The sequence below is a fragment of the Montipora foliosa genome, chromosome 9 (assembly GCF_036669935.1).
Source record: "Montipora foliosa isolate CH-2021 chromosome 9, ASM3666993v2, whole genome shotgun sequence".
Lineage (NCBI taxonomy): Eukaryota > Metazoa > Cnidaria > Anthozoa > Scleractinia > Acroporidae > Montipora > Montipora foliosa.
This window is the reverse complement of record NC_090877.1, coordinates 4,391,412-4,404,525: the sequence shown is the minus strand read 5'-3', so window position 1 is coordinate 4,404,525 and position 13,114 is coordinate 4,391,412. Positions and strand designations below refer to the sequence as shown.

At 39.0% G+C, this 13,114-nt stretch overlaps 1 protein-coding gene across 1 annotated transcript in view; it reads right to left on the bottom strand.

Annotated features, from left to right (window-relative positions):
• Nucleotides 1–145: 145 nt before the first annotated feature.
• LOC137970615 (interferon-induced very large GTPase 1-like) overlaps nt 146–13,114 on the bottom strand; it is a 29,161-nt gene continuing 16,192 nt past the window's right edge. Inside the window, exons 4-6 of the mRNA XM_068817139.1 lie at nt 12,122–12,275; nt 9,986–11,913; nt 146–265 (exon numbers count right to left, since the gene is read on the bottom strand). Coding sequence (XP_068673240.1) covers nt 146–265; nt 9,986–11,913; nt 12,122–12,275 — 2,202 coding nt within the window. The remainder of the gene's footprint in view (nt 266–9,985; nt 11,914–12,121; nt 12,276–13,114) is intronic.

The window sequence follows — 13,114 nt, the reverse complement described above, 5'->3', positions numbered from 1 at the left end:
CAGTTCAACCTCACGAATATTTTGTGTTTTTGACAATACCTGCAACTCAGGTGAATTGAAGACAGCCCACGTGACCAACTCCCTCGAAAGCGCTTTGCCTCCATCTTAGGAATGTCATCAGCCTGCATCATTGAAATTGTAAGCGTTAAACAATGACTTCAGTGGCCTGGTCAGGAACTCCTTCATTTGCCAAATCAATGCATAATTCTTCTTCAACCCTGTACTCTTTTCCTTTGATAGGGTAGAATGGACAGGTGTATTTATCCTGCAACCAAGTGCACAAGGACAGGCAGTCTTACAGAGTGAGTCCTGAAAGAGAACGTTGAAGCTATCCCATTTCCCACACACCATCACGTTGCAAATCTAATCATCATCATCATATCCTTTATCTAACGATAGATGCCCATAGAACATCATCCTTTTCCTCGAACACCTGAGCTTCTTGAAGCGGCGCAGCTATAATATCAGCCCGGAATTGATCAACCTGAAACTGTTGGTAGTTTCTAACATTTATCACGTTTGAAGGCGGCCTTTTGAGCTTAAGATTAAGAGTTGCATAAATTAGGCAATGGTCTGAAAGCCCCAAAGGTAGAAGCCTTTGCGGTTGATTAAGTTGGGGTTTGTTCAGTTCAATGCCAAATGTCAATGTCAAAAAAAAATAATTAAGAAATAATGCAACAGCTATGATAATGAACAATTTCGTCTATCATTATGCAACTAATTCAGTGTAAAGCCTGGTTTCCATATGATCGTCCGCAACTCAAATGGCCGATGAAATAAATCTCAAAAAGAAAATTGACATCCCAAAACACAATTTACCTTCCTGTAGCATCATAAAATCCATTTCAATTCCGCGATTCGGCTTCAATACTTGATGAGAGTTCAGATTGTGTTTCGGAAATCAAAGCAGTACAAACACGAAACGCTCTTTCGTCGCTTTAAAACCTTCAATCCTCCTTTTCCACTGCTGATTAATCTTTAGGGCTATATCTTTCTATTTTGAGCTCTGTATAGGTTCACCCCTATTCTAAGAGGAGGAAAATATGTCTTGGAAAATTAGGACTGATGTGCTAGTGATGGTATTTTCTTCTTTCCACAATCTCGGAAAGTTAGATTGCTCGTCAGCTGTCGTCAGCGGGCGTGCACCCATGGGAAAATGGTACATGACCAATTGGCCAATCAGAACGCGCGTTTTATTCAAGCTATGTTACAAAGTCCTATAAACGTTCTTATATACACCTTATATTAATAGACTCTATATATACCCCAATATACCTTATACATGTAAACGTTATTAGTATACGGTATGACGGTGGAGAGCGTTGAAGGCGGGCTCTGATTGGCTACTCAAACGCCGAATATCCTTTCTTTTCACTTCCGAGCAACTTGCGCGGGATTTGCGCCCGAAAATATTGTAATCGTTGTAATCGTTTTAGTATATACTAAAACAACAATTCACCGAATATATGGCCAATATGGCCGCCGCGCGAATAAGGCCCACAGTTTGTTAGTTATCATATTATCATCTGTTCCATCTAGGAGTCGGGAGTACTTGGTTTTAATATTGTGGCACCATTCCACTATATTTTTGATCGCTACCGTTCACGGGGACACGCACTCAAGAAAATTATACACGTAGGCGCCGAATCCACTCCATCTTTTTGTTCTTCACGTATTGTTTAACTGCTCTTATGAGTCATGAGGTTTATACGTTCTCTTCTAGCTAGTTCTGTAACAGGACAAACTTTTAATTCTTGTAGAGTGTTCAATTCAATTTTTTATATTTGTAATTCCGTCTCAGTATACTGACCAAGGGTTATTACATTTGGATATTTGGATTCTCACCGGAGTTCTGGAGTTTAGTTTTTAGGTAACCCTAAACCCTTTTCTGCAGAACGTTTCCTTGATGAATGAAGCATAAAATAGGCAACGAGCTTTCTTTCAAATAATATTGACTGTCAATAATTAGTCACATTTCCAATTATTTTTCCAATTTTCTTTTACCTGAAGACCGTGCAGAGTTCAGTGCAAATGAATATAAATAGCCAGACAACAGAGATAACACAGATGCATTCAAGGTGTTCGATATTTTTACCACAGAATTTGCCATTTGGTTTCAGTGTTGTACATAACATAAAAGTTAGTAAAATATTTAGAAATACAGATCACTCGTGGACGACCGCGATTGTTGTCAAATTCCATTATTCGTCGCTTTGAAAATTCCAGGTCCCAGTTGTTCAAAACGTGAATAACGCTATCCACCGGATAAATCCCTATCCAGTGGATATAGCAATTGGTTTTGCTATGACTTATCATTCCACTGGATAATGATTCATCCGGCGGATAGCGCTATCTATCGGTTGAACAACTGGGGCCAGATGTTTCTTTTTCACCGACTGTCTTGTTTCGAATTGACGTTCTATTTTTGAGTTCTATAAAGGTATTTTTTGTTTAAAGATCCACCAAACGCCATTCGCGTTACATCAACTTCGAAGCCATTGCAGGTTAATTAAATATTATACTTTGTCCACCGGATAAAATGTACACATTTATACTATCCCCTGAAACCAGGAACCCATGACCATGAGCCTACAACTCTACATTGTTCGTGTAACGGCGTTTTCACACACCGATTTGTTTTTAGATTGAATTTCCCGCGAATGAGACTCCCACAGGAGCCCGATGACCAATTATAAGAAATTAAGCTGACGTCATAGGGTCACCGAACCGGAACTGCCTTTGTTTTTTGACCTAATTCGCGGGAAGGGCTAGTCTAAAAATAAACCTACTAGTGAAAACGCCGTTTCACAGACGATGTATGGAAGTTGCACGCTCCAGATGGACTCCTGCTGAAACCTACCATACATACGTACAGAAGAATCCAGCCACAAAAACAATACTTAGCAGGGGAGTGACAGGAAAGACCCAATTGCGCAACTTTTCCGATTGCCATATGGCAACCCAATAATTAAAAAGAGTTAACTGAATAGAGTGTAATGTGAAGTGCTAGATTAATATCCCATATAAACCATGTGAGCGTTAGCCCTACTGATGGAAATGGGCCCACACAAGGACAGAGAAAAACTCTGACCAGGGTGGGAATTGAACCCTTCACATTACACTCTATTCAGTTAACTCTGTTTAAAATATGAGTGCTACATGGCCAACGTTTGTATAAACGTAACCCAATAATTAGCCCGATAAGATGTGTTATTGGCATACAATGACCGGATATTGCATTGCATGCAACGAAAATCCGGTCACGCACACAATTGTTTAATACTTATTTCGCCATCGCTCTATCGCTTAGTCGTCCGTGGTTTATAACAATAAAATAAAATAAATGAATAAATAAATAAATGAATAAAGAGTCCGAAGTCCAAAAACGGAGCCGAATGCTATACTATTAAAGTAATAATGTTTGTGCAATTCCTTCTCGAATTTCTTTCGCACTCAAAGTGTTTTAAGCCTAGACCGATAACGTAAGTCTTTAATTCTATACTCATAGAAATTTATTTAGCTGCGAATGTTTTTTGACACGGAGTGTGTTTCTTGTTTGCACGAACGGAATAAAATAGGAAAGGCTTTTCTTGCCTCTAACAGCAAATATGTTGTTTGTTTCAATAAAAATTTAGGCTGGAAAGGGTTTTTGTAAGATTCTTCTGCCTTTGTAGATTCATCGTGTTGTGTATTAAAATATTAACTTATTTGTATGCGTGGGTTGAAATTTGATATGGGAGTAGTTTTCATAACGATGACAGGTTGTTTAGTCAGTTCTGGTGTAAAATGAAGTTAATTTGGGAAGCCAGCAATATTACTTTATAAGCTTATATAATGCGCATTTAAGTGAATTTTTACGTTCTCGACCAAATTTAATTTATGCAACAATTATGTATAAACAAGAAGCTATTTCAAGAATAAATAGTGTTTCGTTTCCGTACTGATAATTTGTTAGGGTGTGAGGCAAATACGGAGAAACTTACGGAAAACCACTTATGTCTTACACGTAAAACTGTTTCAGTCCCCTATCAGACATAAAAAATAAGATTGACCATCTACGGCATCAGTTTATTGCTTGCGTGACGAACGGATAACTTGTGGACTTGTTTTGATGCTGGAAGTGTACTGACAAAATAATTCGTGCATTACATTTTTAGTGGTTACAACCAAAGGGTTAAGAGACTGAGTTTCTCGTTCTTCGAAAGACCATATCTTTAGTTTCCGCGCCAATAAGTAAACATCGACGAACATCACTTTTTATTCTGTTACGCAACATTCCAGCGTGTAAAGATAAAGGTACTACACCTTACTTAACGTGGGTAGTTTCTTTACCCTCTATAGAGCGAGGGTATGCTCCCAGGAAGCCAACGGAGCGCTCATTTTACCTTCCCCTTCCCCCCCCCCCCCCCTATTTCCATCAGTGCTCCGTTTTTAGGGCATCTAAGGCTACTTTAAGCTACAATGAAAGGAAAGAAGTCGAAACAAGGATGTGAGATCCGGAGATCGAATTCGGGACCTCTTGCACAAAAGCAGCGCACTACCGGCTGTGTCGACCCCGGGGTCGACCGGGTCTTAACTTTCGTAGTACGAAAACGTTTCTTAGTTTACGAAAACTAAGACCCCTTGTATACAGTGGAAATTACGCACTAACCGACTGTGTTGTCCTTTGCTCTACTGTTTACAAGGAGTCTTAGTTTTCGTAAACTAAGAAACGTTTTCGCACTACGAAAGCTAAGACCCGGTCGACCCGGGGGCTTAGATCTTAGATCTTACACCCCGTACGAAAGGCAAACCCAGTTTAAGCTTACGGAGCGTCTAGTTTTTAAAATTCTCCCGGTATTGTTAAGTAAAAGTATTAAATATTTTTAAATACCATTTTAGAAACTTGTACAGCATCTGTTTACTGGTTTTGATTGGAGTCAACGGCCGTTAACAACAGTTTTAAATGTGAATAACTATTGCACGATCGCACTTAACCATATGGTGGAGTCACAGAATGTGGACTTTGGATTTTTAAACTTCGGACTATGGAATTGAACTAGACATTGACCAAGATATCGTAACAAAAAAATCACTGAAATACTCGTAGCCTCTTCTTTTTAACACGAATGGAATTAAACCACCATGGAATTAAACCATCACGGTCGAAAAAAAAGGAAATCCAGGTGTTACGTGTTCGAATGTTTTGAGGAAAGGTAGTTTGCAAACTAAACTGAACGCAGGGTTGTCGGAACAACAACAAGAAGATTTATTCCAAAAATGAACGTAGTTTCCACGAAGTAAAACTCTGAACAACACGTACTTGACAAACTTACACGGCCTCCGCCAACTTGAATAAACACAGCTTCTGTCACACTTGACTAAACACGACTAACGCCTACTCTCTTCGCTCGTGAAAAACTAGTTAGAAAAACCCTCCGCTTGGACTCGTCTACTTATATACTCTGACAATAAACTTCTAGAACTTTCTAAATTAGTAATCACTCTAATTATAGAAAGATTACAAAACACACCGATTTAGAAACGCTTACGTACAAACCTAAATATAAACAAACTACGAACTCTCGCGAAGCTTCTAGAAAGTAACACTTGTCACGCAATATTATTTTTCGTAACACCAGGAACTAGTAAATTTAATATAAAAAGTGTTAAATACACTTTAAATCCTCTACCATTTTCTTCTAATTTTCTTTTTCAACTTTTTCAAGAATTTCTGCTTGTTTCTTATCCGCAACAAGTCGGAACCAGCTTAGACAGTCTTTAAAATGGTACTGGACCAGGGTAAAGTCTGTAACAATCCCATTCCCAAAGACTTATTTTGTTCCAAATCTCACGACTATGTTTTTAATACCCCACAGGTCTTGCTAATAAAACATTTCTCCCCGCATTATCCCACTCCCATAACCCCTTTTACCATTCAAATTCCCGTTCCAAGAACTTAAATTTAGAACCAATGTTCTTTCATTCAGGACAATCATAAGTTCATAATAAATTGTCATCGGTATACTTAGCATCTGTCGCTCTTTTCTCTTGAACCTCATGAGCTAGACCGCTGCAGTTCACTCACATTAACACATTATTAGGCAAATTAGATTCGGAAAACGTAGAACATTTTCTCATAGGGGATTTAAATTGTGACTTGCAATCCAAAGACAATGTTAAGGTGGAAGCTCTTTTAAATATAACAGACATTTATGGATTGGAGCAACTCATTAACGAACCAATCCGAATTACACCTACTACAAGTACTTTAATTGATCTGATTTTCACAAATCGGCCAGAGAATGTGTATTGTTCGGGGGTGTCTCATCTCGCCATAAGTGACCACAGTTTAGTTTATGCATATCGAAAAATTTCAATTCCCACTTTCTCCAAAGGAGTTAACATAACATATAGACAGTTTAAACATATTAATAGCGCAAATTTTTATGCGGATATTTTAGCCCAACCTTGGGATGACATAAAGCAATTGTATGATCCTAATGATATGTGGAAGAGGTGGAAGGAATTATTTCTGAACGTGTGTGAAAAGCACGCACCGATGAAGACCAAACGGACACGAGATTCTAAATCCCCATGGATAACCGCTATTTTGAAAAAGCGGATGAATTTCAGAAAGGCTATTAAGACCAAAGATCCATTTATTTGGAACCAATTTCGAAGGGTTAAAATTCAAGTGATTATCGAACTGGGAAATTAATAGCGCCAAAAAAGCTTATTATGAAAATGCCTTCAACAATTGTTGTGGGGATCAAAGGAAAACATGGAAAACAATCAATAAACTGACCTCACGTAAGTCCAACAAAATTGAGTGGAATATAATGGAGTAAATTCTGGAGATCAAACAGATATAGCAGAACTGCTAAACTCCTTTTTCAGAGAAATTGGGTCAAGCCTTAGCAGAGACGTGACAGGATTTTATAAATCCTTCGAAGAATTTCTTACTGAAACCGATAAAATTTTTGTTTTTGAAAAAACAACACCAACGCATGTTTTTGCACTACTATTAAAGCTTTGCAAGTCAAAGGCAACTGGATTAGATAATATTTCAGCGAAACTCCTGAGGGAAAGCCCTGATGTACTAGCGGAATCTCTTACTCATATATTTAATCAATCCCTAATGACTGGCATCTTTCCCGATGAGTCGAAATCTGCCAGAGTCACCCCACTGTATAAAAATTCTGGGAAGCGCTCTGATCCGACGAATAAAAAAACCCTAATGACTGGCATCTTTTCCGATGAGCCGAAATCTGCCAGAGTCACTCCACTGTATAAAAATTCTGGGAAGCGCTCTGATCCGACGAATTATCGACCAATATCAGTAATTCCAGTTGTGACCAAAGTCTTTGAACGGATAATTTACGATCAGCTTTATCATTATTTAACTAAAAACAACTTTCTCTCGTGTCATCAATCCGGTTTTCGGTCTTTGCATTCCACGCTCACAGCATTTATCGAAGCTACAGATAGCTGGGCAATGGATATAGATCATGGTCTTGTTAATGCCGTAGTCTTTTCACACCTCAAAAAGGCATTTGATACAGTAGATCACGATATTTTGTTACGAAAATTGCAATACTATGGGATTAATTTGTTGGACCAGCCATCAATAGTTTGCTTCTTATTTAGATAATCGAACACAGATTTGTCATCTAAATTCTTGTAAGTTAACTCCGAAATGTCTAAGATGTGGTGTTCCCCAGGGAACAATTTTGGAACCTCTTCTGTTTTTGATATATATTAATGAGATAGTTCTTCCACAATCGCGAACTAATTATCTCAAGAGAGGTTTTTTGTATAATGGAGCTCAGTTGTGCAACAACTTACCTGTAGACCTAGGTCAAGCGTCTTCACTGACCGATTTCAAATCTAAATTAGGTAAGTCGCCACAGTTTAAAGTAATATCTTAATTTTAAGTAAATTTTAGACAGTCACGGCCTCCATGAAAAGCAGATTTTTTTATTTCTTTCTTTTATCTGAATTGTTATCATTAAATTTTATTGTAGTTAGGTAGATAGACATACTACTATAGATAATTAACTAAATCAACTGATGGAAACACCGTGTATAAATAAAGTTATCCTATCCTATCCTATCCCATTCTATTTTATCCTATCCTAGTTATAGAATGACAAAAAAATAGGCACGCATTGCGTACGTGTGGTAGTGCAGTAACACAGCTCTTTATTCCATATTGTGAACTGAGCGGCGTTTTGCCTTCCTGGAGATTCAAGCTTTCTTTGCGTAATATGTAGCTCTAATAGTACCCGATATTGTTTTGGTACTGTATATCATTATAGTGCCATGGTAGATGTCTTAGGTAAATAGCCCTCTGAAGATTGAAGGAAATGAAAGGGAATCGAGAAACAGTGGCTTTGAGGCTGACATGTTGATCATTTTACGGAGGCTTGTAGGTGCGATCCGACTTGTAAAAATCCGGCATCCGAGTTGTGAAAATCCGACATCCGACTTGTTGAAAATCCGACATCGGAGCTGTAAAAATCCGACATCCGAGTTGTGAAAATCCGACTTCCGACTCGTTGAAAATCCGACATCGGAGTTGTAAAAATCCGACATCCGAGTTGTGAAAATCCGACATCCGACTTGTTGAAAATCTGACATCGGAGCTGTAAAAATCCGACATACGAGTTGTGAAAATCCGACTTCCGACTCGTTGAAAATCCGACATCGGAGTTGTAAAAATCCGACATCCGAGTTGTGAAAATCCGACATCCCACTTGTTGAAAATCCGACATCCAAGTTGTGAAAATCTGACATCTGAGTTGTGAAAAATCTGAAAATCTAACATCCAGGGGGTTGCAGCCGGGTTGTACAAGCTCGGTCTCGTTGTTTTCTAGTTTAAGAATACAATGCGTGTGTACGCAGCTAAATTAAATATGCAGCACAGGAGTTTCAATAAGTTGCATTTACACGCTGAAATTTTAAGCTACCGGTAGTGAATAAATGACGTCAATTTTCTCTACATCCAACCCTCTGAGAATCAATTGGTCAGTTTTGAACATGAGTGCTGGTGGACCAGCACAGGGTGTTCATATTCCTTCAAACAACAATATTGACAAAAACGTTTTGGTGTTCTTATGTTCACAGTACCTTATTATAGTTTATTCTTTTGCGGCAATTTTCTCAAAACAACTTTGTTATACCTTTAAATGTTTTCATCATATTATCATCTGTTCCATAACTTGACAACTTTCCTGACCCAGCTAATCTGACCTTCGACTTCAATATCCGGTTAGTAACAAGGGCGCCAAACCATTGGATTTAAATTGGGTATTTAAATTTGGATCCCTGGATCGCTTTGAGTATAGAATTAACTTAAAGATTTGAGTTATCGGTCTTGGCTTAAAACAGTGATAGTGCATATAAGAAATTTGAAGAGAAATTGAACAAAAATTATGTTTATGCACATGGAATTAAATCATCAAAATATCTTCAGACCAGTTAAACTGGACATCCCTGACGGCCAGGAAAATTGCTCTTCAAACATTAACTTTATTGTTAAATTCTTAGGAGGAAGTTAAGGGCTGCTTTACTCTAGGTAAAAAAAAGAGAAATCCAGGAACTAGCAAGCCCACCCCATCAAAGTTGATGTTAAATACTACACACTTTTAATCCTCCTTTAAACGAATTCTTTTTCAAGAATTTCTGGTTGTTCCTTAGCCCAAAAACAAGTCGGAATCATCTTAGAAGGTCTTTAAATGGTACTTATTTTGTTCGGAATCTCACTTCTGTTTTTCATACCCCACAGGTCTTGCTAATAAAACATTTATCCCTTTATCCCACTCCGTAGTCATAGTCCCGTTCCAAGAAACTAAAGCTAATGTGTTTTTCAATTAGAAAACCTAGTTAAGTTGATGAAAACAATTTGTCATAATTACTAAGCATATATGACTGTTTTTTCTTGAACCCCTTTTACAAATTTTAAAAGTTAAGTTGTCAATCATTTCTATTTTTAAAAGCTTACCCTGAATTTCTCCTGACTCTCTTTCCACACTTTTCTAAGAATTTCTGCTTGTTCTTTCAGGTCAGGCATTAGCTCCCATACAGGAACAAGAGCACCGCGATTTCCTCGATCAATCACATACCATGTTGCATTGTTGCTTTGTAGTAATTGACTGAACATTTCAGGGTTTGTAGTTGGTGGTCCTAACACTTGCACAGTCATTTCTGACATGAATTTCACGTTCTCGGTGGACGAAGCATCAGTAGAACCACTTATTTCGAATGAATTTGTCTTCACTGAGCCTCCAACAGAGACTCCAAAACCACTGTAACCGGCTGAGACCTCGGTGTCAAATTGCTTGCCTGCTGCCATCATTACTTCTGATACACTTGCTTCTCTTTCAGTGTTCACATCCAGGTTTCGGAAGAATATTCCACCCAAGGTGTGAACGCCCTTTGGCACGTGTGATCCATACATTTTCAAAAAATTCTCTGCGCTTTCTTTGTCCTTTACCTCTTTCGCGTGACCTCTAGCTTCATAGTTCAGCTCCATATCTTCCAGGGGGATGCGGAAAGCCTTGGTTGGTTGAGAAATGTACTGGGTAACAGTTGCGCGAGTTGTGTTTCTCTGCTTCTTTGTTGAAGTGTCTTGGTTGCTTTCACTACTATGGGCACCAGATGCGCTAGCATGAAATCCCCAACCACTACCTGTTACCGAAGCGGCTATGCTGAGACCGGAAGATTTCGCCGTTTTGTAAAATTTGGTAGATGCTTGCTGTTCGGTTGATTTGAAGAACCGTACTTGAAATCCAAGAGCTGGGCTTAGCCACTCCACGTATTCTGGTTTCTTAAGTAACGGGAACGGTGGGTTTTCGGAAAAACCTTCTATGTTATTATCATCAAATAGGATACCGTAAAGTGCCAGTCCACCGCTTGCCGCTGAAGCAATATCTTCATTTGTGACATAAGGCGGTATTGCCAGAGAATCTGATGCAATGTTGATCTCTCTATTTAGCTGCTCCAAAAGGGCATTTGGATCATCCTTTTCCTGTTTGTCCCATCCTTCTGGTAGACTCAACTTGCCGGCAATTTCCGTCATTTTCTCGTGCAACGCCTTCTCGCTTTTCTCAGAAGCTTCTTGGGTAATTTTACGCGCTTCTTGAGCAAGCCCCTTTGCCTCTTCAATTCTTTTCTTATTCTGCTCAATCTTCTCGTTTTGCACCTTCCTTTCTGTAACACGCTCGCTACTCTCGTTAAAATACATTTTCTTTAAAGTTGAGGGTTTTTCTTCCTTGCCTGCCTCTTCAATTATTTCTAGCAGTTGCTCTTTTGACATGTCGCTTGCCGATTTGACGCCTTTTCTCTCAAGCTTTTCTGCGGTTTTAAGTGCAATGCCATACCGCTGGCATTGCTCTCTGATTTCAGTTCCTTCTGCAAACAAATTCTCCACAACTGAGCGGTCTCCATTAGTTGCTCCTGCTATTAAGTTGTCGAGCTCACTATAATTCATCCTGCGAAGCTTGGTTAGAGAGGGGCTTCTCTTGATTAATTGTTCGACCCAGCTGTTCTGACCTTCGACTTCAATATCGTTAGAAACAAGGGCGCCAAGTGTTTCAAGCTTTGGGAGAAGTTTTTCAGAAAGCACCACGTAAAACTCATCTTGCTTTGTTTCATACTTCTGGGCCTGGTGAAGCTTTTTGGTAAGGTCAGTTTGCCTCGTTGTGTAATCACAGACAAGTTGTAAAGCCATGTCACTTAAGCCATTTTCTTTGAGAAGATTTTGCAAGTCTTCCTGTAGTCCTCTTATTGCCACAGCGGTCAATTTAGTTAAAAGCTTTTTCTTGTCATATGAATCTTCCAGGGAATTAATTTCTGAAAACAGGGCTCTCACTTCAACCTCTGTGTCCTCTGGCTTGCCATCAGCAACGTTGTTGAGTTTGGTGCTAAGATCTGCAGATTGAATAGGACGGATTTGTTACGAAGAGATTCTATTACTGAGTACATACCCAGATGGTTAACTATTAAGTTGTATAACTCTCAGCAAATCTCTTTAATTCCATAACTCCAGCACCAAAAGTTTCATCTTTTCTTCAACATATACGGATACTAGACTTCTTATGGAGACTCATTATTCGACAAGTAGAGGAATTGGAAGTACCTTGTAGTTCAGTTTCATTTGTTTGGGGAGCATTCCCGCTTTGTTCTCCTTCTCTAGCGCCTTCTTTTCCTCCTCCTCCTCGCAAGCGAAGTAGCACCTTAATATTGCAATCACCAACAATACCCTGTTCTTGTAATGGTTTATCGAGTACGACCTGTGTTAAAAGGATGTGAAGTAAGTGATTAATAAATCATTTTGCGGGACTCACTCATTCATCCGGGCAGGGCAGTTTCTGGTGTTGTGGTCTGTCCTCTGTGGTATATCATGATTAGGACGGTAAATGCTGGGAGATATTAGTTACACCAAGCTGCTATAAAATCTTAGGGTATATATGATATGATATGATATGATATGATATGATATAATATGAAATGTGAACATACATGTACGCAAACATGGCCTCGTTGGTTGTTTTACTTAGCCTCCTTAGGATACTTAATATGCTATTACTCTCTATAAAGAAACGAATAAATCTTATTTTAATAGTCCATATAACTTATTACGTTCGATGCTAACCTGCGATCAGGCGTACTTTTCCTTAGACATGGTGGGAAAAGGTACGCCTGATACAATTTCTTAACGAGTCGTCTGCTCGTAGTCCAGAATCTGGACTTTACTCTGATTGGCCGAAAAACAATAGAGCTTTTGGAGCCTCGCTCCGATTGGTTACAGAATTGCAAATCATGCTTCTTGTAAATCGGTTAACAGCTGATGAAATACACCGATTGCAAATATGGCGGCCGATACACGAAAGCGAGGCTTTTCGGTAGTAACCGTTGCTAAGGGCCAATTCGTCTCTGCTTTCCTTTGTTGATGCGAGTGAATTTTATGCCACAGTTGCTTGTGTTGTAAGTCTTCTGAGCTCTCTCCAGAAAGTTAGAACGTTAAATTAGAAAGTCATGGACAGGCCAGTGGAGAAAATGCATGTTAACGAGTTGAGGCAGTATCTTCGGGACCATAACGCCAGCCTGAAAGGTTTGACAGTGAAAGCAC